This window comes from Hoplias malabaricus, chromosome 6, assembly GCF_029633855.1.
Source record: "Hoplias malabaricus isolate fHopMal1 chromosome 6, fHopMal1.hap1, whole genome shotgun sequence".
Lineage (NCBI taxonomy): Eukaryota > Metazoa > Chordata > Actinopteri > Characiformes > Erythrinidae > Hoplias > Hoplias malabaricus.
Genome location: NC_089805.1, coordinates 28,690,148 through 28,714,230, shown reverse-complemented (window position 1 = coordinate 28,714,230; position 24,083 = coordinate 28,690,148). Strand labels below are relative to the sequence as shown.

Below are 24,083 nucleotides of genomic sequence, written 5' to 3'. Positions count from 1 at the left end.
TAAAAAATAATCTTTTTGTGTGTTTACTTGCATTGTCTCTGACTAATATTTAAATTTGTGATTTGATGATGATCTGAAACATTTAACAAACATGCAAAAAAATAAGAAATCATGAAGGGGGCAAACACTAATTCAACCACTGTACGTTACCAAGCATGTTCCTTTCTCCTAAAAGGCATTTTAAGTAGATTCTGAAAGTGGATTATTGTTTTTGCCTCCACCTAGAGGAGAGTGATGACGTTGCTTAAAAATTACATTTAGAAAAAAGAGTGGTCAGGTGATGAAGTTCAGGAGAGTTCAGGACAGTTCAGGACCTGTGACCTGTTGTGTACCTGTGCTGAAGGACATCCCCAGCCAGATCCTCACCACTCGTCCATGAGTGCACAGGACATAAAAAGGAAGCCCCTGCGGACACAACATGATGTTTGACATCCATGGTGAGAGGCAGAATACAGAGGAAAGACAATACCTTAAAAACTTTCCCCCATTTCATTTAGCACTAGAGATCAAGTGTCTCTTAATCTAGCTGAGCACTACATAATTGTCTCCAGAGGGTTTACAAAGCCAGAGAGAATGACAGGAGAACTCTGACAGAAGCTGAGATCAACCCTATTATGCGCTTGCAAGTCGTTCTTTGTTTGTGTTACGTCAATGTACCTATATCCCAGCCGTGCCAAAACACAGAGCATCTACAGATGGTAATCTCACAGGAGACTGACATGCTTGTTTCTACTTTTCTACAGCAGCCTTTTCAGGCCTTCTCCTATTTCAGGTTTGGGTTTCACATGAGAACCACAGCACTGTCTCTTTACTTGGGAAGCAAAGATACGATTTTTTTTAAGTCTCTATTGCAGAAAGTACCTCATTGTTGTCAAAAACAGTAAATTAAGGTGAAAATGTGAAATAATGCAATTTTATGTTTAAAAAAGTAATTATAATAAATAATTAATTAAACTTATATTTATTACATTTAATTTATGCAATTTTTATTGCAGGTTTATTTAAAGTCATTTTATTTCATGTCATACTGACACATTTCTACTGGCCCAATCGTCATGTATTTTCTTGTGCTTATAGCTTACAATCAAGTTGATATTTTCAACTAAGAATCCGGAGGGCCTGTAATGACCCATAATGAACATATGAATCTCACCGTCAAAACAATGCACCTGCAATACCATGTTTGCTTTCTTCCTGTTGGCTGTCCACTCCAGGAGGGACAGTGGGTATGTCCTGGCAGTCTCTGGTCCATAAAGGGACTTCTGCATGGCCTGTATCAGCTTATGTTGGCATAGAGCCTTGTAGCCATCCAAGGCATAGTCTGAGACAAACCTGTAGCATTCAGTAAACAACAATTTTGGGAAATATAACATTGGTCACAAGACAAAAAAAATTATAAATGGAGAGTTGGTCCTGATCTCACTTGAGAAGGTATTTCTCTATTTTAGCAGAAGGTGCAAATGTGCTCAGGCAGCCGAGAAGCAGGAGCCAGCCCCTGTCAGCATTGTCGGGGTTGCTGTTCCTCCAGACTTGATTGGCAATTTGACACAAAATTTCATCTCTCAAAGCAGGGTTGGAAAGCCCCTTCTGAATAATGTAGTTACCAAATAAGTTCTCCTGAGCTCCATTCAAATGAGGATCACCCATAAACCTGAGAATCTGCAGGGTGCAAAACATCAAAACAAAATAATATATATATATTTTTTGTAGGCAGCAGGTAGAGGTGATAAATACTTCATTACAGAGGAAAATGTGAGGTGTTTCTACCATGACGAAGACATCAAGAGCTTCGTGAGTAAGATCATCATCAACATGAGTCAGTGGTGTCTTTAATGGTGCAGTCAACATTCCAAATTTTGGCAGCTGTAAGTCACATTGAGAAAATGGTTTCTTTATGAATGCTCACAGTATATGCTGAGATTAGAAAGAATTTAGAATGATTCTCTGACTTACTCTGAAATGGACCTGGATAAATTTGGAAATTGTGTAGTTGTTGATGTCGAGGGGCAGTGTGAGCTGGGATTCCACCTGAACTGTTGGAGCCTGTACCAGGGCTAAACAGTCAGAATGGAGCTCTATACCACCTGAAGAGCATAAAAAATGCAATCAGTCTGTGTGATAAGGCATTCACTTTCAGACAGCACTAGAAACACTGTGAAGTCAAAATGCATTTTTCCAAGTAAAGCAATACAAACAGAAAGTAAAACTAAAGCAGTGGCAATCATACCTGCAGCTGCTTGTAATAACCCTCCCAGTTCTGCTGGAATGACCAAGTGGGTGACATTAACTACCTCTCGTCTTGATAACTCCTGCAGATTCAGAAAAGTGCTTTACTTACCGATACTGCTTTTTAAAGTACACAGATAGCTTGACAAGTGGAAAAACCTAGTCAATATAGATATTTCCCTATTGTTAGAATTTTCCATGGTTCTGTTTAACATAACTTCGTCTCATTTTTATTTACATTTTTATAATAATATTCAAAGAATTTTGAGATAATTAGTGAGAAGCAGATATTTTCTAAAGCTGTAATTTGGAGGAATGAAACATGTATTAGGAGTCAAAACAAGGTTCTGAAGAATAAATTAAGCTGAATTAAGCATATGAAATGACATTATTTATGTTGCTAAAAATTCCCAGTAATATTCAGTCAAATATATGTTGACTGTGTTTTTTAATAAATAACTTGAACTTAATAACCATTTTAAGGATATATAATCACTTGCCAATGTATGGTCTTTTGAACTCTGTGTGTACATTTGGTATTCTAACCATTTCTCTTCTGATTCTTGCCTCTTCTGCCTTCCTCCTGGCCTCTAACCTCAGCTAAAAGGAGACAAATTAGGAAGGTAATGTCATATGATGCAGTAACATATCTCTGATTTTCAAAATTCATAGTGTAAGCCATACCTTAATGTATCTCTTTCGATTGACATACATATGGATCAGTGATCGAAATTTGATCAGACTTGCTCGCATTTTCACATAGCGTTTTCTGTTGAAAAGTAAAATAATATAAACAGTAAAATTAAACCAGATAATACTGAGCTGCAAATCATAAAGGTTTTAGATATAAGATCATGTACCGTGTGAGGTAGCCTCGGCAGTGGGCCTGCAGTCGGATAATTTTCAAGCGAAAGGCCTTATAGCGTTTTCTCACAAAGAACATTCGAGTGTAGCGCTGTAGGGTCAGGGCAGCCACATGCCGAACTCTGTCTCTTTTACTCTCTAACAGGTAATATATGTCCTCTTTCATGAAAAGCTAAGATAAAACACATAAAGGGAAAAGGAAATGAATAGAATATTTTAAAGCTTAACTCATTGCCTTTAGATAATAAACCATGATAAGCATAATTAAGTAAGATATCTTCTTAATATCTCTGTAGTTTCTCCAGGACAATGGGATCAGTTGGAAAGACAATGGAGGCTTGCTTAGATTTGCCCTAGATATTTCTCCAGAGAAAAAGAGAGCAGGAATGTCACATTTGCTCTTGAGTTTCAGTAGCGATTCACTACATGGAAAAAAGTAAGGGGACACAGCAACCAAAGAGATGGGTGCAAGTGAGAGTAGACTGATACTTTAATCACAAACCAGTAATCCATAAAAAGTAGACAAGCAAAGATCCAAAATCACAACAGCCAAAAACGAGCAAACATGCCAAAAAAGTGACTAGCCAATAAGAATACACCGGTACAGGCAAAAACAGAGATTCAATACACAATAAACACTATAGATAGACTGCTCAGTAATGATTCAAACACACTAGGCAAAACTCTGCACTAGAGAGGAACAAGCCCTCAGCTTAAATACTCTCCAGACAGGTGTCCCCAATCAGTACTCAGTGGAGGGACAGCGCTGTCAAAGTCTATTTCTGGTGCAGGAGCTGTCCATCAGCACCTCCTGATCTCCAATGGAATCCTGGGGACTAGAGTTCATGTGTCTAATAGTGACAGGACTAGTGGGTGACATGATAGACACACTTCCTAACTATTGAATTCAGGTGTTCATTCAGTCCTACAGCCCTGGGCTTACATATAAAATTAAGCACCTTGCCATACAGTCTGCTTTTACAAACCGTTGTGAAAGAAGGGTTCATCCGACAGAGCTCACTAAATTCAAGTGTGTCACTGTAGTAGGATGCCAATGTTGCAAAAAGTCAGTCATTTTCCATCCTAGATATTCCATGATCAACTTTGAGATGTATAACTGAAAATTTGAAGTGTTTAGGAACCACAGAAACTCAGCCACAATGTGGGAGAACATGTTAAGTTAGAGTGTGGGTCACAGAGTGAATAACTGCACCCCCTGTGATGGGAATGTCATGCCATGGGTTGGTGTAAGAATGGAGTGTTGTAAAGCATTCTTCTACTGGAGTCTGGAGCAGTGGAAACATGTTCTGTGGAGTGAGGACTCAAACTGTTCTCAGCATATCTGTGCATAAAGCAAGGTTGGGCTAATTTGGCATCCTGTGGGCAGCAGTCAGTGACCATTGATGAAGGACAGAGGATGATCAACACAAACCCTGCAGCAGAAAATGCTTTACTACTTTATATCTACATGTTGGACCAACAAGGTAGGTGTGTCTAATACAGAGGACAGTAAGTGGACACAGTGTTCAATAACCAAAGTGCTCTTGTAGTGAAAAGGAGAGAGTGGACAGTGAATGTGGAAATGAAGGTCATAATGTTAGGGCAGATTGGTGTATGTAAATTATTATCATGTTCAATCTGGGTCAAAGTTATATCCTGTCTCTGTTTTGTTTAATGCTATTACTTCTAAAGAATTTTAGGAGAATCTCCTAAGCCACCAAGAGCACCTTTTCTGGGTAAAAAAAAATTAAAGGAAATTTTACCTTGGTTACACCAAGTTGAAAAGCTCCTGGCCTCACAGGACAAAGTTTTCTTAGCATAAAGATACAGTTTTCTCCAGTGGGAGGAGGAGGCTGCTTTAGGCCCAGCAAAGATTTGTATCTAAAAGAAACCAAAACACCAATTACACTTACAAACCCTCAGTTGTCCACAAATGGTAGTGATAAAGAGGAAACAAGAAATACAGAAACAAAAGCATCTATACAAATCTACTTAAAAGGTAATTTGGCTAAACATTAGAGTTATGCCATATTTTGTAGTGCAGCATCACAGCCCTCAGTCTCAACAGTTTGATTTAAAATATATGCTTTTATATCACTTTCGTGTTTTCATTCACCAGTATTATCTCATTACAGATCTATTCATGAATTATGCAAATTCATCTACTGGGAATACTTGTAGTAAATCATTGACTCTGCTTGTCTAGACTCAACTGGACCCTTCACAAAACCATCAAGAATACTGAAAATACATCCTTATTTAGCACAAAATTAATGCCAAAATTAGTTAAGAATTAGTTAAGATGTTTTACAAGCTTTACACAGCAAATTTACCAGTGTTAAATCAACACTATTAATGTTGAATTAACACTGTTTGTTTTTTAATTTAACACTCTCCGTGTTAAGTTAACACTTATGGTTTTGATTTAACACTGGCACATTTGCTGTGTAGCTTTTAGCCTGTTATCCTCCTCCTGTGAGGAGTAATTTCTGTCATTTGAGAAGTTCAATCACCCACTGTAATTATTTGAAGAGCACAGTTGTATGGCTACAATCAGATATTCTGATTTTCAAAAGCCAAGCGCAACTTCAAGACACATAATTAGAGGAGGAATTTGTTGTGTTTGAAGTTTAAAATCTTATTCTGTGGACCTCCAAGTCGACAGAAGCAACTTGACATGCTTGTAATACACACATTTCATTGTGCCAGGTGTGTCTTTAATATGTTTTGGGCAAAGCCACAATTTTCTTAGACATTACCTAAAGAGGAAGACATCAAAGTGTATTCTGATTGGATAACCCTCTCTCCTGATACGAATGGTCTCCAGGATTCCAGAGTAACGAAGCTGAGTGCTGACCAGCTCCATGTCAAACACACCAGGCTCCTAGAGTAAGACAAGCCTCCTCAGCACAGAACCACAGCAATCATTTTAAGGAATTTATTAAGCAATTTATTTCTTACCTTGTTATTGTTTGGTTTTATGCAGCGCACAAAAAATGGGTTGCATCTGGCACAAAAGAAACCCACAGGGTAAACCAAAGGAAGAGATATTTCTATTTTGACAACAAAGCACATTCCAAAAATAAGAGCTTTGACACTACACCTCTCCATCTTCTCCACAAGCTCCATTAGCGAGAGCTGGAACTTGGCAGCAACTGTGGAGGCCTGGTATCTGCGTGTAACTGTGCTGCTTTTCCTTACATGTGTCTTCTGATGAATGATAGCTTCTGAATAGCTCAGAAAGAGATAAGCCACCATCTAGACCAAAATGAAAAATGAAATTAAAGCAGATATTACTAAATTTGAAGTAGACACAGAAAAGCTCCCTTACCTTGTTTTTGCTCTGCATGAAGAGGTCAAGGACCTCCTGACGAACCTGATCATAATTTTTGTCCAAAAATTTATGAACCTGTTAAGAATGACATAAGAAACTCATGATAGAACTTCATTATTACTGTCTTAACAGTTTTTTTTCTTAACAGTGCATGAAGTCCACTGGTGCTCTGACACAAACCTGATATGTGACCTTCCCAGCAAAATGCTTAATGGCAAATTCAGGGAGAGGCATTTTTGGCTTTGAATATAACGGGTTGTGACCATGATGATAGTGACATTTCTGAAGAAATGTGTGGTCTGTAGCCTGAAAGTGACAACATTAAAATGTAAGAAACATGTCATAAAGCACAAACTCAATTCCAAAAAAAAAAAAAAAACTGAGACTGAAGGAATGTAAACAAAAAGAGCAATGAAATGTAAATCATTTACGACCTGTACCCAATAGAAAAATACAATCTTGCAACTAAATAGATGCTGTATATACACAGATCAGCCATAAGTTTTTCTTCTGCATTGTCCATGTTATGAAAACGCTACAGTCCATCTGTACAGTCCAAAACAGTACACAATTAACTGCAGTTCATCTGTGGCTATGCATAGTTTTTAGCCTCAGTCCTTCATATTATATTATTTGTGGTTTACTTATTTACTCGGTTTTTCACACACTCATACAACACTATGCAGGTGTCTTGGAAGTGATGATATGGCCCACTAAAGAGCCCCAATCATCATGTCTTTTTGGGATAACAAGAAGAGACTAAAGAATTTGAGCAAGCCTACATTCACAGAAGATCAGTGGTTAGTTCTCCAAGGTGTTTGGAACAATTTCCCTTCCAAGTTGCTTCAAAAACCGTCTGCAATGTACTCTATATACTACCGTTCAGCTGCAGGACAGTGTGGGGTCTTAATTGTCATACACAGTGATTCATGATGCATGACACATTTTCAATAAATAACAGATATATGCTGCAGCCTAGGCACTTGCACTAACTTACTCTCAAGCTACACTGTTATAACATGTGCACAACTGCATTTCATTGGCTCTGTACCTGTACTCTTCACAATGACAATAAATCTGAATCAAATCTAACCTAATCTTATCTAAAACAATGCAGGGCATCGCTTAATATGCATTTGTCCTACAATTACATTTTTCCAGGATTTGGTTTTGAACATAAAAAAGAGAGATAAAATGTTGCACCTGTGGAAAGCCACTCTGGTCATCCAAAATTCGAAGTATCCCATGAGGCTTGGCTGCAATGAGGTCAATGCAAGCCTGATTGTCACTGAAAGGCACCTGTTCCCATGGGATTTGCTCTCTGCTATATTCCTCCTGAAACAGAGTAATTTTGTCATATATTCTGAATAATCTGCACAGTCACAATGCTCAGTAAATTGAAAAGAATGCTTACTTGCTCTTCTCTGAAAACGATCTTATAGAAAAAGAACTGCAGGTATTCATTTGCATAGTTTATGCAAAGCTGCTCAAAGCTGTTGAAGGTAAGGTCCTGTGGGACATAAGTGGTGTGATTCATTAATCATTTATCATTTAATCAGTACATATTGAGAGCATCCCTAAAAAGACAAAAACACTTTAAATTCATGGTAATACCTCAAAGCCATAGATATCAAGGATGGAGATAGACACGGCTTCACTCCTAGGGAAAACCAGCTTATTGATTCTATCTGTTAGCCAGTTGAACAGAAGAGAGTACAGGATCTTGGCAACTGCATCCCTGGAATATTTAGGAGACATATTTTGAGATTCATCAAATCATCCTTCCATCTATCTCAAGAGGATTTGAAGGGATTAATTTCTTAAGCTTACCTGGCATCTACTGCACTCTCAACTGTTAGGGGCGTGTAGATTTTCTCCCTCATTGTTTCCTATTAGATAATGCAAATGTCATAAAACAAACAAAATATACATAATTACAAATTTATACATTAACTGTTTGAATAGTAACATGGGACAGCTGTTGTCCTTTTATAGACATAGAAGTTAAAGTTCTGAGTCATAGTCCCCAAAGAGCAGATTAGAAGCTGATGAAACTCTCTATCATCATCAGGTTGCAACTGATACAGACTTCTCTGAAAACTAGTCCTCTGTTCAGAGATGTAAATACAACCTGCACTTCTGTGACAAGACACTGTTAATCCTCTTCAATCTATAGCATCAAGTATCAAGAACATTAAGACAGCTTTACTGCTCTTACACCTTTTGAAAAAAACTGGCCTCTCTACTCACTCTTCAGAGCATGGCCACTTCTAAATTAGATGCTCCACAGTCATTCTTTTACAGCAGGTTCTTTCAGGTTCCATTAGATAAGCAAAGCTCTCTCTTGTTACACAGGGAAGACTGGATATTCTAACTAGCAGAATTGTATGCTAAAAATGTACTGCATAGCAATGATGGTGTCACACCAGCAACCATGATGAGTGGTAGTCTAAATGCCCCATTATATTTCAACATGACCATTATACATCCTAGGAACCTACTGAAGAAAATGTGATGATCCAGAATGCTGCAGCATGCCTGGTCTTCAACCAGCCTATAAGAGCACATGTCACGCCCCTATTAGTTGAGCTGCATTGGCTACCCTTAGCTGCTCGCATCAAATTTAAATCACTAATGATGGCCTTCAGAGTATTCACTGGTTCTGCTCCCATCTACCTCAATAGACTCTTAAAACCATACGTTAGCGCCCGCCCTCTCCGTTCCTCAAAGGAGCGCCAACTAACACGACCAACCCCCCGTACAGGTCAGTTGAGACTATTCTCATCTCTGGTACCACGCTGGTGGAACGAGATTCCAAGCACTATCAGAGCAACAGGAACCCTCTCCGCATTCAAGAAATCCTTGAAAACCCAACTCTTCCGAGAGTATCTTTTGCACTGAATGTCTTTCCTTAATGCACTTATTACTTCCTGGCATATTGCACTTAATGTAAGGTATTTTGTATAATTTGTGCTGTATGTGTGTGTAGTTCGAATGTTAAATCCTCTTTTGTAAGTCGCTTTGGATAAAAGCGTCTGTCAAATGCATAAATGTAAATGTAAATGTAAAAAACAAACACAAAAAGCTCCTTCTGTACAATTGGACCAGGGAATCTAGTTTGTTATCTTTGACCATCCATGCTAAGCATTTTGGAAATTAAGACTGAGGAAAAAAAGCCAACCAAGACAAAAATATCACAGCGAGCTGGCATGGCTTAACGACAAGGGAAACTGGATAATCATATCTCTAGGTGAAGGAAAAGCTAACAGCATTCTTTGCTAAATAACCACACAATAAATGGCAGCTGAAAATATAATTCATTCATTCATTCATTATCTGTAAGCTCTTATCCAGTTCAGGGTCGCGGAGTGTCCAGAGCCTACCTGGAATTACTGGGCGCAAGGCGGGAATACAACCTGGAGGGGGCGGCAGTCCTTCACAGAGCTCAAAATATAATTGCTTATATTTAAATTAAAATTATATAATGCCTATATAATAATAATAATAATAATAATAATAATAATAATAATAATAATACTTGTTATTATTGTCAACCTGTTCAAACTGAGCATTTTTCAGTTCAGGACTGCAAAGAATAAATGTTTTAATATCTACTGTTCATAATATGAAAAGATTCAGAGAGTCAGGGAAAGTCTTGGTGCCTAAAAAACATTGATGGAAACTATTTCTGAATGTGCATGACCATCAAGCATCAGGGGAGAAATTGTCATGTTATTATGATGGACACAGCCACAAAGGCTTGGGAGTACTTTGGAATATCATTGTCATGTAATACATTCCATTGCTGAGTCAGGAAATGCTACCTGAAAATGTGTAAATATAAGAAGAAATTAATAAATTAATTTTGAGCAAAAATGCTCGCAAGTTCCCTAGGACTGAATTCATCTGTAATTGACTGAAAAACTGTGGAAATGTGTTATGTGGTCAGAGAAGCACATATTTCTGACTGTTTTGAGGAAAAACAGACATTGGATTCTCTATACCAAAGATGTAAAAGACCATCCAGACTGTTAAAGTGCAGCTTCTATGATAGCATCAGTGCAAATGTCATTAGTGATCTGCATATTTGTGAAGGATACCACTCATGCGAAGGGTTAGTCAGTATTCCTGATCTGTCTCCTATTGAAAATGGATGGTACATCATGAAGAGGGGAATCAGACAGTGGTGACTACAGACTGTAGAGCAGCTCCAGTCTTGTTTACAGCAACAAAATTCACATAAAAATTGCAATAATTAGTACATTCAGTTCCCAAACAATTAAACGGTTCAGTTAAAAGAAAAGGTGATGTGACCCATTGGTAAACATGCCTCTGCCCCAGCTTTTTGAGTGTGCAGTTTCTAAATGTTTCTATATTAAAAACATAGAAATCAATCATTAAAAAAACAGGAAAACACTTTGTCCTTTTGTCTGTTAAATGGCTGTTAATATATTTTTAGATGTTCCAAATTGTCTGAACATTAAGCATTGATTGATAAAATGATTAAAGAAAAAAAACAATTTTCCATCAGCAGAGATATAACATCTGTATTGTGATAAGTCTTGAGTTTTCAATTTATCCATACTTGGTCAATTGAGCATTTTATCAGGTCAAGGTAAATGGTGTGGCACACGTCCTAATAGAACAGGGTGAAGACTAAACTGACAAGCATTCCTAAACACCTCAATGACCGCTCTTGACCAGGGTATCCCCTCCTTGAGTTACAGTGGTTTCCATAGCACTGTGGCCTGCTGCCCTGATTACCATGCCACGTTATTCTATCTGAGGTTACTTTGAGCTTAAATGCACCATTTTATGTTTTATTTTGTGCCATTTTCTGTCTAATCTGTAAGGCCAATTGATTTGCTGGTTATGTAAAACAGATATGTTTCTAAGGGACAACAGAGAAACAGACATAACAGAAATAACTCAAGTGCTGGTGCTTGGCACACAGTTATAAGCGCGTCCTTTGGAGTTCATCCAAGGCCTACAGACCACTAAATAGGTGTATCCTTCAAAGCAGAGCATATTTAAAGCAGATAATCAGTCTGCTAATCGAATCAAGTCAGCCAGAGCCAACCAGAATGGGGTTTTTCTGAGCTGACATACATTTACACTGTGCAACATTTCCTCAATTAGTGTTAACTGTTTAATAAGGAATCAAAACAAAGTGTTATTACTTGTTGCTATGGAAATGGCAGTAGTGATACAAGAACACATTTATTTTATTTATAACACTACCTGTCAGATGTCACCTAATTCATTAAATGGCTCCCAACAAGTGAATTTTAGTCATATTTCATTTTAGAAATACATGTTCACATAAATCTGAAATACTGACAACCTAGACAACGGGGGCTAATTTCTTAAAGAATGTGAAAAAAATTACTTTGATCACAATTCCATTTTTTAAACTTTCCACTACTATTTTAAAACAATAACAGTAATAATATAAATACAAAATATTTTAGTTAGGTCTGGCCTAACATTTAATATCCTGCTAGAAGCAACACACATCCTTGAGTCCTACCGTCACTTTGAAAGTGATTGATTTCTGCAGAGCCTCCGGAGAAATCTGTAAGAGCTCAGCCACCACTCTGATCTCCTGAGCACTCACCACTGATGCCATCTCCTGTGAGTCTGTCTGTATGGTGATAAACAAAGAAAAAATATTATAAATAAATAAAAGGTGTTACAAAAACCAGCACATTTTAAAATATTAATCATGGAGAGGTGTATTATACCTAAACTTACCTCATATCTCTCAAAGAAAACATTTCCAAGGTGGAGGATAGAGGACAGGATCCGGAAAATTCCATTCTGGTCGTCAACGTTAAAGTGAAGGATCTCCATGGCACTGAGGAGCCTGCGGAAGTCTTCCCCATCACTCTTTCCAACAATTTCACAGTCCCCACCCTGACAACCAACAAAAGGAGAGCAATAAAACTCCTTGCCTGATAAAATGGTGAAGATGATTTTTTTTATCCCTAAAGAAATTACATTAAATCCTAAAGTAATCAAATATTAAGCTTCAAAATAGACCCAAAATATTATCTTTAGGTCTGAATTCGATCTTACCTGATTAAGGTAATAGTAGGTCTCTGCCTCTTGGAGGTATAAGGACTGCTTTTGCTGTGAAGGAAGGCCTGCAAGCATCTCATAAAAAATATGGTAGTTTCTTTCATCTTTGGCCTGGAAGAGCAATACATACAGCCATAAACTATGTTATTTAAGTTACGCATGTAACAAAAGTAACAAGAGTACAAAAGTATTATCATAAAGACCACCTGAAACACAATTCTTGACTTTTCAAGTAGATACTGTGAAGTTATGGCACCACTGATCACACCCCTGTAGTAAATTCACAGAGAATTGCAATAATGTGAAAAACACCAGGAGTATATGATATTTGTAGTTATTTTAGGTAGCTTTTATTATTCAATCATTCAAAAATGTTTTAAATTACCAAAGAGAGAGACTTAAAAATTGTACTTACTCTTCCAAAAAGATCTCTATGTATTTCCCAAAGCGACTTGAATTATCATTCCTGACCGTTTTGGCATTGCCAAATGATTCTAAGAGTGGAGCTGCTTCAAGAATCTGCAAAATTCATCCCAAAAACATCAGCAATGATGAATGCAGACAGACGGTTAAACTTAATGTTTATAAACATTTCAACATTAATAATCCTCTCTGTCAGAATAAAGGCTTGATCATAATAATGAATGTGTAAATTAGTATCCTGTCCTGTAGTTGATACAATGTGGCAGATAAGACTGTTGTCCTACATATGGCAGTTTCTTTTTTTTTTTTTTTTTGATACAGCAACTGTAGAAAACACAGCACAAGTCTCTCAAATATGAAGCCAGTACAGGTCTAGTACCTCTGCTGGCTGCTGATGGTTATTTTAAAATAATATTCCGCTTTATCATAAGAAGGTTGTGCTACACTTAGAATGACAGCCTTGGCTAGTCTGAAACTCTGCAGAGCTTAGTTGTAGTGAAGCTGTCAGATACCTAGCTAGATAATTGCACTATTATTGATAATTTCTTATAACTGTTACATTTGGATGTTTTGACAGTAATTTCGTGTTCTTTTATTGCTATCATGTACTAATATAATAATAATATAAACACTGTTCCATGCTCATGTGCATCTCAGCTTCAGACACTGTGAGTAATGTTTTAATTGATCTTTTCTTTCCACCTTGAAAACAGTTACTAGAGTTTGCCAACATTCCATTTACAATTAAACAGGACAGCAATGATATTCTGATGTCGGCAGAATTTTTTTCTCCACCTTAAATGGTGCAACAGTTGTGTTCTGTCATCTACAAAATGTTCCACTGCACCTTAAACTATGCTACAGTTGCATTCTAGTGCCTACAGAAATATCCTTTCCATATTAAATAGCGCTACAGTTGTGTTCTATACAGAAATACAAAACATCACTCTCCACCTTAAATGGACCAGATTATAGTGTGGCCCTGGTATAATTACCCTTTTCACTATAAATGCTGCACTGTTGAAAGTGGAATAGAAAATTCTTGCACACAGAGCAGATGTGGTTTTAGAAAAGGAAATTATGAGAAATTAAGGTTTTTTTTAGCCTATAAAAATCTGTTCTTCTCCTGCTCTGCCAACACAGCGATCTGACTCATTCTGATTTCTGTGAGAAGGGGGTGGGTCTATCCAAATAAGAAACATAAACATGCATTAATTTATCATTGTTCAACATACAATAAATTGGGCCTTCTGGATTTAACACATCCGTGCCAATGAAAACACGCACACACACACACACACAAACACACACACATGCAGAGGGTCTCTGGTGCCCGGGGACCAGTTCCTGGTGCCTGCCCATGGGCAAGTCGATTGAGGGAAGAGGCAGCAATGTTCCTTCAGTCCAACGGCCCCAATTTTCCTGACAGCCATGGGGAAGGGATCAAAGGTACACTGTCCGTGTTATATACACCATGTTGTAGCATGAGCAATAAACCGTGGGCAGGCCTCCTAATGCATTAGCCTAAAGATTAGCCTATCTTCACTAAAAATCAACAAAAAGAGAGATTTATTTTTATTTGAACAGCGACCATGTCATTCTGAATGACTGTCTCTTAAATACTATTAATATAAATGACAACCACCTTATGAACAATAAATAAACAAGTAAACATTTATTTTTAAATTAGATAGAGCGCTGTCATGGAGAAATTTTCTAAAACTTCTATGATATTTGTAGTTTTATTAGACCAAATAGTTAGCATATTAAACAGTGCTTGCATTATGTTACTAAGAAATACACTTGTTGACAGCAATGTATAAGTATATGGTACATGTGATAGTAACCTGCACATGACTGCCAGAATGCAAGGTTTCCCAGCTGAACATTCCCCAAGGAATCACTGACCAAGAGGCTATGCATTTTATCAGGCTGCAATTGTACATAAGAAGCTGTTCTTAATGACTTGCCTGGTTATGGCGAAGCATATACACCCAGCCGTTCACATGGTGTTAAAGAAAATGTGATTCATCAGATGAGGCCGCCTTCTTCCACTGCTTCAGCTGATGATCATGTGCTCAATGTATGCGCTTTCCATGGTAGACAATGGTCAGCCAGAGTTGGTCAGCCAACTCTGATCGGACTGCAGCTAATCAGCCCCATACACAGCTAGCTGTTATGTACTGTGTGTTGACATTTTATTCATAGCCAGCATTAACCATTTCAGCGATATATGAGCTTGAGTGGGATCTGACTAAATAGGCTAGTCTCAGTGAGGCTTGTGTGTCTATGACCCTGTCACCAGATATGCATTTTGTACTACGTACAATAGACCAAATTCAAGAACTGACTGTTCACTTGAGGCCCAAAAATCCCACTCAGAGACAGATGCCAATGTCAAAAGTCAATAAAAATATCACTTATTTATAAGTTATTATCTTTCTTTGCTTTTAATGGTATTAATGATCATTAATATAAACAATTAATGCTTAGGAATCTAACACACGTTTAGAACTATTCATTCATACTTTCATATGTGAACAAAACTATCATGAAAAGATGCATGCAACATGCATTAATAAAGAGGATTTTTTTATCTTGCACACAGTCAGACAGCAAGCCAAAAATACAATACCTCAATCTGTACAAGAATAAATGAGAAAAGAAAAAAAGAAAAACACAAGAAAGACATTACATCAGTTAAATAAATGTATATCATGTATATGAATTCTTTATATCACTATATCATGGTTTGGACAAAACTTTTTATATCTGTCTTTGTTGTTTTACATTTTTTCCCCCATAATTTGAACACTACCATTTATGTTGTGTTCATTTTTCATGATTTATGAACCTAGAGAAATTATACCAAATTGTTGTTAAATTTACACATAGAAGAACATGTGAATGTAAAATAAAGATTAAATTATGTTCACATTAACTTTCATTAAATGTTAAGAATGTTTTTCCCTTTTCCTCCAAAGTTGTTTTCCAACAGCAATGATATAACAGTTTATTTCAGCCATACCTGCTGTGTTACGTTGCGCTTGTGATGTATAGCAGCTAAGTAGCGCAGGACCAGCTTTGTGGCTTCGGTTTTACCAGCACCACTCTCACCACTGAAAGACAATAAGCACACTTGCACCAAATGGTGGCTATAACCCCCCAATTATCAGCTTAACACCACAATTAGGTACGCTGGCACAGAGCCGTGGCATGTGAAGAATCGAGTTGCACCTCTTTTGCTTTGCACTTAAGTAATGAGCATGGTGTCTGCTCATCAGACAGAAGTGAAATTGAACGCTGGAATGCATGTGTTGTGCCAGCTTCTCTGAGACGACAGTGGGTGCATTTCACAGAGACATGATCTGACAGTGCAGTCCTGGCCCAGACACCAGTGGTGTTTCCTTACAAGTATCTCCTTCAAGGTGAGGTTTAAAGTGTTCCAGTTGATCAGTTGTGTCAAACTGAATTGACATTGATTGCTTGAAACTACTTACCCTGTCTACATGCTTTTGATTTTATTTATATGTATTTTTACATGTATTTATGTATTGTTTTAAATTTAAAAAATATGCCATGGACTCAATGCTTATCAAATTTTACAAACACACACATATATAAACACACACACACACACACACACACACACACACACACACAATGTTTTTTTAACCTTACCTGATTACAATGCACTGGTTCTGTTTGGCATCCATCATTTCTGTGTAAGCAGCATTCGCTATAGCAAATAAATGCCTGGAAAAAAAAAAACATTATTTATATAGTCTATCTTTTCATCTACATGGTAAACTATAAACGCATAAGAGTATAGAAGTGCTCACGGAGGATTTTCACCAAGGGCATGCCCTTTGTGTTGCAGCACCATGTCGGTTCCATAGATGTTGTACATCTTGTAAGGATTCACAGCCACCAGAATACTTCCAATATATGTCTTGAAAGAAAGCCAATGTTTGTTATAACACCTCACTTATCGCATAAAACTGTTTATCTTGTAAAAATGTATTTACATACATAGATTAGTTCTCGTTCAAATCTTTTCCTCAAGTTGAGTAAAACAACTGCTTCATGAAGCTCCCTGAAAAAAAGCAGTTAGCCCATACACAAAACTGGACATAGACAGCTGAAAGTGTAGCTAGTACAGTAGCATGTATAACACTTGTTATTGAGCTAAATAATTTGGCTTTGAAGGGGCTTTTGTAGGGACAAAATCACTGTAATTCCACAGAATAATATTAAAGTTCTTACTCAAGTTGGGTCATGTCCTCAATCCCATCCTCCTCAGGACGCTCCCGGTACAACATTGTAGGCAGACTTCGGATTGAGTACATCTGCATAGCCAAGTTAATAAACTCAGATTGATAAATAATAACAATTGTCAAAAATAAAAATAAATAAATAAAATGCCAAAAATTATCTTACTGGTCCATACACCAGTGATCATTCCTTGTCCAACAATGAGGTTTATGTTCGAACATAAGTTTCATGAACTTCAATGAGTTCAATGTATTACAACAGAAAAAACACCTAACACAGTGCTATGGTCCAGAACTTGGAGGAAAAAAAATTGACTGACTTACGGGAAACATTTACAGAGGTACATGTAAAGACATCGTCCTATCTTAAATTCAGTTATTTGCCTTCTGAAAACACTTCATCCTGTTCATGGTCACGGTGGGTCTTGAGCCTATACATAAAATCATTGAGTGCAAAGCAGTAACACACCCTGGAAAGGGCACAAGTCCATCACAGGGCACCACACTACGACTGCAACAACTAACTGAAAAAAAAATAGATAAAAATGTATAATAATAATATAGATAAATAATAAAAATTATTAAAATTGCTGGCAACCAATTTCATTACTGTTTAGATTGTCTATTGATTATGCCTTTGCAACATGGATCGGCAAGGTGCAATAATCCAAACTTGGGAAGTATAAACAGACAAAGGTCTTCATCATGTTTATTATATTTATATCAAATTATATCCACACCATGAGGGAACAAAACATTGCATGAAGAAATGTAAATGCCTATTCACACTGTAAGTGCCACTTTTTTTTTACTACCTTTTTGTAGTAGTAGTCCTCCTCCAAAGGGTGATACTAACAATGTTTGGGAATTTTGGACAGGCTATGAATATAGAATAGTTGAAAAAATATATTTTTTCTTGATCAAATTTTATAAGGCACTTATCCAGAGCAACTCAATCCCAATTGCAAGCATAATTCAGTTTAACATATGTGTGTTCTCTCCTCCACCATGCTGGCCTGGCATAATACTCTTAAGTACTACTATCATAATTTTGTGCCTTGTGTCCTTTTGTGACTAGTGATTACACAAAAATGACAAATATTTTATTATTTAATTTGGTGTTCATTTGTATTTTCCTATTCTTGATGTTCTTACCACCGCAAAATACATGCTATATCTAATGTAATCATGCAATCCCAACAGAGAGAAACGTTTATGTATTTACTTCATATGAAAACAACATTACAGAATATTTTAGGAATTGTACAATTATATGAATGCACTGCAGAATTAAAAAATGTGATATTTGTCTAAAATATTAGCTGTACCTTATCATACCAGTGCCCTTGAGGTTCACCCTCCCTGTCTGGTAACCACTCTGGCTCAGTACCATCAGCCTCTTGCCCAGGATACACAGGAATGACAAAATCCACCAGTTCTTCATCCCTGTACATGGACCATTTTGTGAGGTTCTGCACAGTATGATGTGGAAGGACTCTTTCTGAAGACCAGACATCATCTGTCTCATGAAGATCTATTGTGTGGTTTTGAGCCCAGTGTTCACCAGGTTGACCCTGAACCTGAGGTGTTACCACTGCATACCTTGGGTCTTGTGGAGAACTCCCGAAAGTTGTGGACAACTTAAAGGAAGCTTTTTGCAAATTAGCTTTCTTCAATGCATTTCCCAGGAATGGTGAAGAGGGTTGATCACTTTGAGCTGTTTTACCTCTAGCCATAAATGATCCATCAGGCAGTCTGTAGGAAGCTTTACGAAGATTTTGGTTCTGAAGAGCACTTGACAGCACAGAGGATTCTTCTTTTTTATTGGGATTTCTGAACAAGCCTGAGGTGTTGGGCAATCGGTAAGAGGCACTGCGGAGATTTGCATTTTGCAAAGCACTTGACAAATGGGATGTAATACTTTGTTCTGCTTCTTGTTCAGACCTCTTTGTTAATAGTGTTCCATCAGGAAGCCTGTAGGAAGCCTTGCGGAGGCTTGCATTCTGAAGTGCATTTGATAGAAGTGGGGAGGATGACTGTTCTGTCTTCTGACCCAGAGATAAAACAGTTCCATCTGGCAGTCTGTAAGATGCTTTACGAAGGTTGGGATTCTGCAGAGCATTTCCTAAGAATGGTGAAATGTTTTGGGTTTCATTTACTTGATCAGAGTTCCGAGCCAAAACTGATCCATCAGGGAGCCTGTAAGATGCTTTTCTAATATTGGCATTCTGGAGGGCATTGGATAACAGGGAGGGAGATGAAGTTTCTTGTTCTACTTCGTTTCTAGGTTTGATAGTACCATCTGGCAATCTGTAAGCTGCCTTGCGGAGACTAGGGTTTTGTAAAGCATTTGACAGAAGAGATGGAGTGGTATCTTCTTTTTGGCCTCCTGAACTTCTAGATATTATTGATCCATCAGGTAGTCGAAAAGAAGCACCTTGTAGGTTTGGATTTTTTAATGCACTAGATAAAAGTGAAGAATGTCCTTGTGCTTGAATAAAAGGTGTAGGGCTTCTCTGTAATGGAGAAGCATATGAGGCTTTGCGTAAATGAGGATTCTGTAGTGCACTGGACAGCAAAGAGGGTGAAACTTGAGCTGTGTGTTGGTTAGGCTGTGTCATCAAAGACGAATACAGTGATGTATTTCTTTGAAGGGGTGAGGAATATGAGGCATTTCGTAAATAAGGGTTTTGTAATGCACTTGCAAGGATTGGAGATGACTGCATATTCTGCTGTATCTCTTGCTGTGTGGCTACTGGATGTGGAGATGCAATTCTCTGTAAAGGGGAGGTAAATGAAGCTTTGCGAAGATTTGGGTTTTGGAGTGCATTACTCAACACTGGAGAACTTTGATTAGTAGTCAGAACCTGTTCTGGTGTCACTACTGAATGAGGAGAAACAGGTCGCTGCAGGGTTGAACTATAAACACCCTTATAAAGCTGTTGGTTCTGCAATGCATTTGTCAAAACTGGAGAAGAAGACTGAATTCCACCCTGATTGACCTGTGCCATCATAGTAGATTTTTGTAGAGGTGAGCTGTATGAAGCGGCATAGAGATATGGTTTCTCCAAAGTATTTGTTAAAAGAACAGTGGGACCTTGCTCAACTGTCTGGCCAGATGTTACTTCTTGAGACTGAACACCAGGTGGAAATGGAGATCTAAGGGAAGCTCGGTTAATGGCTTGATTATGCAACTCATTAGTTAAAATAGGAGATGAAATATGCACTTGTGATGGAGAGTGTACAAGTATTGGTGAGCCAGGTATCATCGGATGGTGAGGTGAAGCTGGTCTCATTGGGAGGTAAGGTGAACCTGGCCTCTGTGGAATCTGAGGTGATCCAGGTCTCATTGCTAACTGAGGTGAACCTGGTCTTGTTGAAAGCTGAGGTGAATAAGCTGGATTTGGTATATGCCTAATGGAAAATTGTGGTGATGGTTGTGATGGCTGTTTCACTGAAATTTGCTGAGGAAATTTGCTATTCATTACAATAGGATGACTTGGACCCCTTATCGACTGCCTCAGTGGAACAGGACTTATTGGTACCCTTACCACAGGATGACCTCTTCCAACAGGCCTGTGAAAACCTCTTTGTATATTTGGAGTTCCTGGTGGAAATTTTTTTTTCGAATCTCTAAATCCTGTTGCTCTAGAACTTTGTCTTGTTAACATAACAGGAGAAGGGTTTGAGCTTAGATTCAAAGGTCCTGAACTCATTGTTCCATTATGCATGGAAGGTCTGAGAGGAGCAACGTTCTGCATTAGAGGAGAATCTTGTCGGCTTCTTCTTCGCAATACTGGATTGACAGGGGATGGTTTAACAGTACCCATTGGAACCTGGTTTCGTCCAAACCCTCTGAACCTGCGTGTGGATGAACGAGTAGGAAGATGTTGAGAGTCTTGTTGGATTCTTCCAGAAAATCTGGATGGTGTAGGGGAAAGAGGTGCCTGGGATTTAGGAGCAGGAGGGGACATTGGTCTTGGAGATCCCATTCTTTGGATGGGAGATGAGGTCCTATGTGGTGGATAAAGAGAAGCCTCATGTTCCATTTGTTGATCCAATCTTGGTGATACTGGCGAACTCCTCCTTAAAGAAAGCTGTGGAGAACAAGCTACTGATCTTTTTGATATGAAAGAGTCATTCCTGTTTTTCCCACCAATTGGCCTGAAAGAACTTGGGGGAGAAACTGAGTGTATACTTTGCCGCAGATTCACTCTTGGAGATGAAGGACGACTTTTCCTTCTCACTGAGCCATGCGGTGAAGTTAGTGGACTTTCTCTACCCACAACATGAGGTGACGGTGCTCTTGACAGGAAAGGTTTTCTCTGGGGGATGGGAGACTTTCCCTTCAAAGTAGCAGAAGGAGTTGGCCCTCGTCTTGAAAGTTGTGGGGAAGATAGAGGGCTAAATGCTCTTCTTTGTATAGGAGATTGTGGTCTCTGTGCATTGTTATTATATGATGGTGGTCCAAACATTCTTCTTGGTTGCCTTGGTGAATATGCTGGACCTATTTCCTGTGGCTGAAAATCAAACCTGTGGTAGGACAGAGGGCTAGCACGCCCTGGGGAAATATGGCCCTGTCTTATAGACAGCTGTGGTGAGGGAAGTGGACTTCGTCTCATTGGTATTTGTTGCATTGTCTCTACTGGAAACTCAAGTCTCTGAAACATGGGTTCTGGAGGAATGAATTGAGGGGACATGTGATCTACAAGGTTTGGATCAAATCTCCTTGCTGGCAGGACAGGGGATGATGGTGTTGAAATTGGTATATGTGGCCCAAATGAGTGCCTGCTTGGAGTGGGAGATACTGGCACATTAAGAGGGAAGGGAGGACCTGCTTGAAGAACTGGAGAGGGGGGCAACTGAGGTGACTGGACTAAAAGAGGGCTACCAGTTGGTACTGCAGTAAATGGTGGTGTTTGGTGAATAAACATAGGAACTGTGGTGGGAGATAGTGGTCTTTGTAACATTCCAGTTACTGGAGTGTGATGAATATATCCCACAGGCTGAGAAAATGCTTGCTGATTATCATGCTGCATGTCTGGCATCACTTCAAAATCATTAAGTGCAATATGAGGAGATGGTGGATTTGCAACTTCAAGCTTATCTTTTCCAAACAACTTGATCTGTGGCCTTGGGAGCCGGAAAGGGTCTTCAATTAATGTGCTTTCCATTGCTAGGGGAGCATATTCACTACCATTAAGTTCTGATGGCTCTGTTTGTTCCATTATGTCCTCCATTACATACATATTTGGTTGGTTAGTACTCAAAAGAGGATCATGGTAAACTGAGCTGATATCTCCACCATAACTATACAGATTTGGATTAAATGGATTTTGGTAATTTGAATACATTAGATAAGGATCAGGCAATCCCTCTGGATAACCATAAAAACTTTGTTGACTGCCATAATAATCCAACTGCTCTGGGTAATGACCAAAGTTGTAGTATTCCATATCATTTCCGTTGTACCAGTATTCGCCTTCTGTTGGAAAACCAAATTCATCATAGTACTCTGTTCCATTATCAAAGTAACCATATTCATCCATCCCTTCCTGCCTGTAATCATAGTAGTCCATTCCATCATCATAATAATCGTATGGTTGTCTTTCGTTGTATTCATCATAGTAGTCCTCATCGTAATAATCATAGTCATCTTGATAAAAGGGATCATAGTAATCAGTCTCCTCACCATAGAAGGCATATTCATCTTCAGGGTAATCATAATATTCAACATCATAGGAATCAGGCTGATGTGGACCTCTGAAGCATCCATGGCCATAACCATCATAATCCCTGTCCAAATATCGTCCTCGTGGGTTATTTCTTCCATAGCTTCTTTGCTCATAGCCATCTTCCTCATAGTTAAATTCCTCTTCATCGTATTCAAATCCTCCATTTTGATAACCATGATATCTTTCCATGTCTGACCTGCGGTAGTGACCAGAACGACCTAGCCTTCCTCGAGATGTTTTAGATGTTATAAATTTTCGAGTCAGCCAATTAGTTGCTCCTGCAATCTTCCCCATAACCCATCCTCTATTCTTGAATTTTGCAGCCCCAGTATTCTTTTTACTGAAGAGTCCTTTGAACTTGCCCCCTAACCCAGAAGTTGCAGCAGTATTTTTTCCAGTTTTTCCACCAATATTGAGCAACAAAACAGATTTTCCACCTTCTTTTTTTCCACCACCCAGGAAACCTGACATAAATTTAGATGTATTCTTTAAATCTTCAGCTTTGGGCTTACCGAACCCTGCAAACAACTTAGATGGGCTTTGTAATGCCTTTGGTGTAGTATCTTTTTTCTTCTTTGAAAGCCGCATGAAAAGCCTGGAGGTACTTTTGAGCCCTCTTTTAGGTTTTTTGGGGGCTGGCATTGAAAAAGGTGACGACTTTCCTGCCAGACCTGTGAGAATTTTAGAAGCCCCTTTTAAATGGGCTTTAGCCTCCTCTTTCTTCTGGACTTTCTGTTTTTCAGCAGCAAAATTCATCATGGCAGAGGAGGCCCCTTTAATGTTGATGTCTTTCATTTTACCCAGAGGTATTTGAGGCTTTTTCTCTTCAACTTGGCCACGCTTTGGCTTAGCTGCAGCCTTCACTGCCACAGCCTTAGAAGCTCCTTTCAGTGCAGCTTTCCCTTTTCCTTTCCCTTTCCCTCCTTCGTCCTCAGTTGGCAGCTCCTCTTCATCTACCGTCTCACTATCCTCAACCTCACTCTGTAATTGCTCTGCGTCCGACGCTTCTTCAGATTCACTTGTAACAGCTTGCTTGCCTTTCCCCTTTCCTTTCTTAGGGTCCTCCTTCCCTTTTCCCTTTGCAGGGGGGTCTTTTCCTCCCTTTCCTCCTTTCTTCTCATTTTTTCCTCCTTTCGTATCCTCTTT

General features: G+C 38.5%; 1 protein-coding gene across 1 annotated transcript in view; it reads right to left on the bottom strand.

The window, feature by feature from the left end:
* myo15aa (myosin XVAa) overlaps positions 1 to 24,083 on the bottom strand; it is a 51,837-nt gene that overhangs the window by 19,973 nt on the left and 7,781 nt on the right. The window contains exons 2-30 of the mRNA XM_066674496.1: positions 17,195 to 17,277; positions 16,961 to 17,024; positions 16,771 to 16,880; positions 16,610 to 16,684; positions 15,957 to 16,047; positions 12,921 to 13,024; positions 12,712 to 12,775; positions 12,503 to 12,616; positions 12,179 to 12,340; positions 11,955 to 12,068; positions 8,255 to 8,313; positions 8,039 to 8,162; positions 7,839 to 7,934; positions 7,628 to 7,759; positions 6,605 to 6,730; positions 6,422 to 6,499; positions 6,194 to 6,348; positions 6,052 to 6,097; positions 5,850 to 5,974; positions 4,854 to 4,971; positions 3,087 to 3,262; positions 2,911 to 2,995; positions 2,773 to 2,826; positions 2,228 to 2,309; positions 1,954 to 2,084; positions 1,768 to 1,863; positions 1,424 to 1,659; positions 1,154 to 1,332; positions 333 to 405 (exon numbers count right to left, since the gene is read on the bottom strand). Of these exons, the coding sequence (XP_066530593.1) occupies positions 333 to 405; positions 1,154 to 1,332; positions 1,424 to 1,659; positions 1,768 to 1,863; positions 1,954 to 2,084; positions 2,228 to 2,309; positions 2,773 to 2,826; positions 2,911 to 2,995; positions 3,087 to 3,262; positions 4,854 to 4,971; positions 5,850 to 5,974; positions 6,052 to 6,097; positions 6,194 to 6,348; positions 6,422 to 6,499; positions 6,605 to 6,730; positions 7,628 to 7,759; positions 7,839 to 7,934; positions 8,039 to 8,162; positions 8,255 to 8,313; positions 11,955 to 12,068; positions 12,179 to 12,340; positions 12,503 to 12,616; positions 12,712 to 12,775; positions 12,921 to 13,024; positions 15,957 to 16,047; positions 16,610 to 16,684; positions 16,771 to 16,880; positions 16,961 to 17,024; positions 17,195 to 17,277 (3,152 nt within the window). The remainder of the gene's footprint in view (positions 1 to 332; positions 406 to 1,153; positions 1,333 to 1,423; positions 1,660 to 1,767; positions 1,864 to 1,953; positions 2,085 to 2,227; positions 2,310 to 2,772; positions 2,827 to 2,910; positions 2,996 to 3,086; positions 3,263 to 4,853; positions 4,972 to 5,849; positions 5,975 to 6,051; positions 6,098 to 6,193; positions 6,349 to 6,421; positions 6,500 to 6,604; positions 6,731 to 7,627; positions 7,760 to 7,838; positions 7,935 to 8,038; positions 8,163 to 8,254; positions 8,314 to 11,954; positions 12,069 to 12,178; positions 12,341 to 12,502; positions 12,617 to 12,711; positions 12,776 to 12,920; positions 13,025 to 15,956; positions 16,048 to 16,609; positions 16,685 to 16,770; positions 16,881 to 16,960; positions 17,025 to 17,194; positions 17,278 to 24,083) is intronic.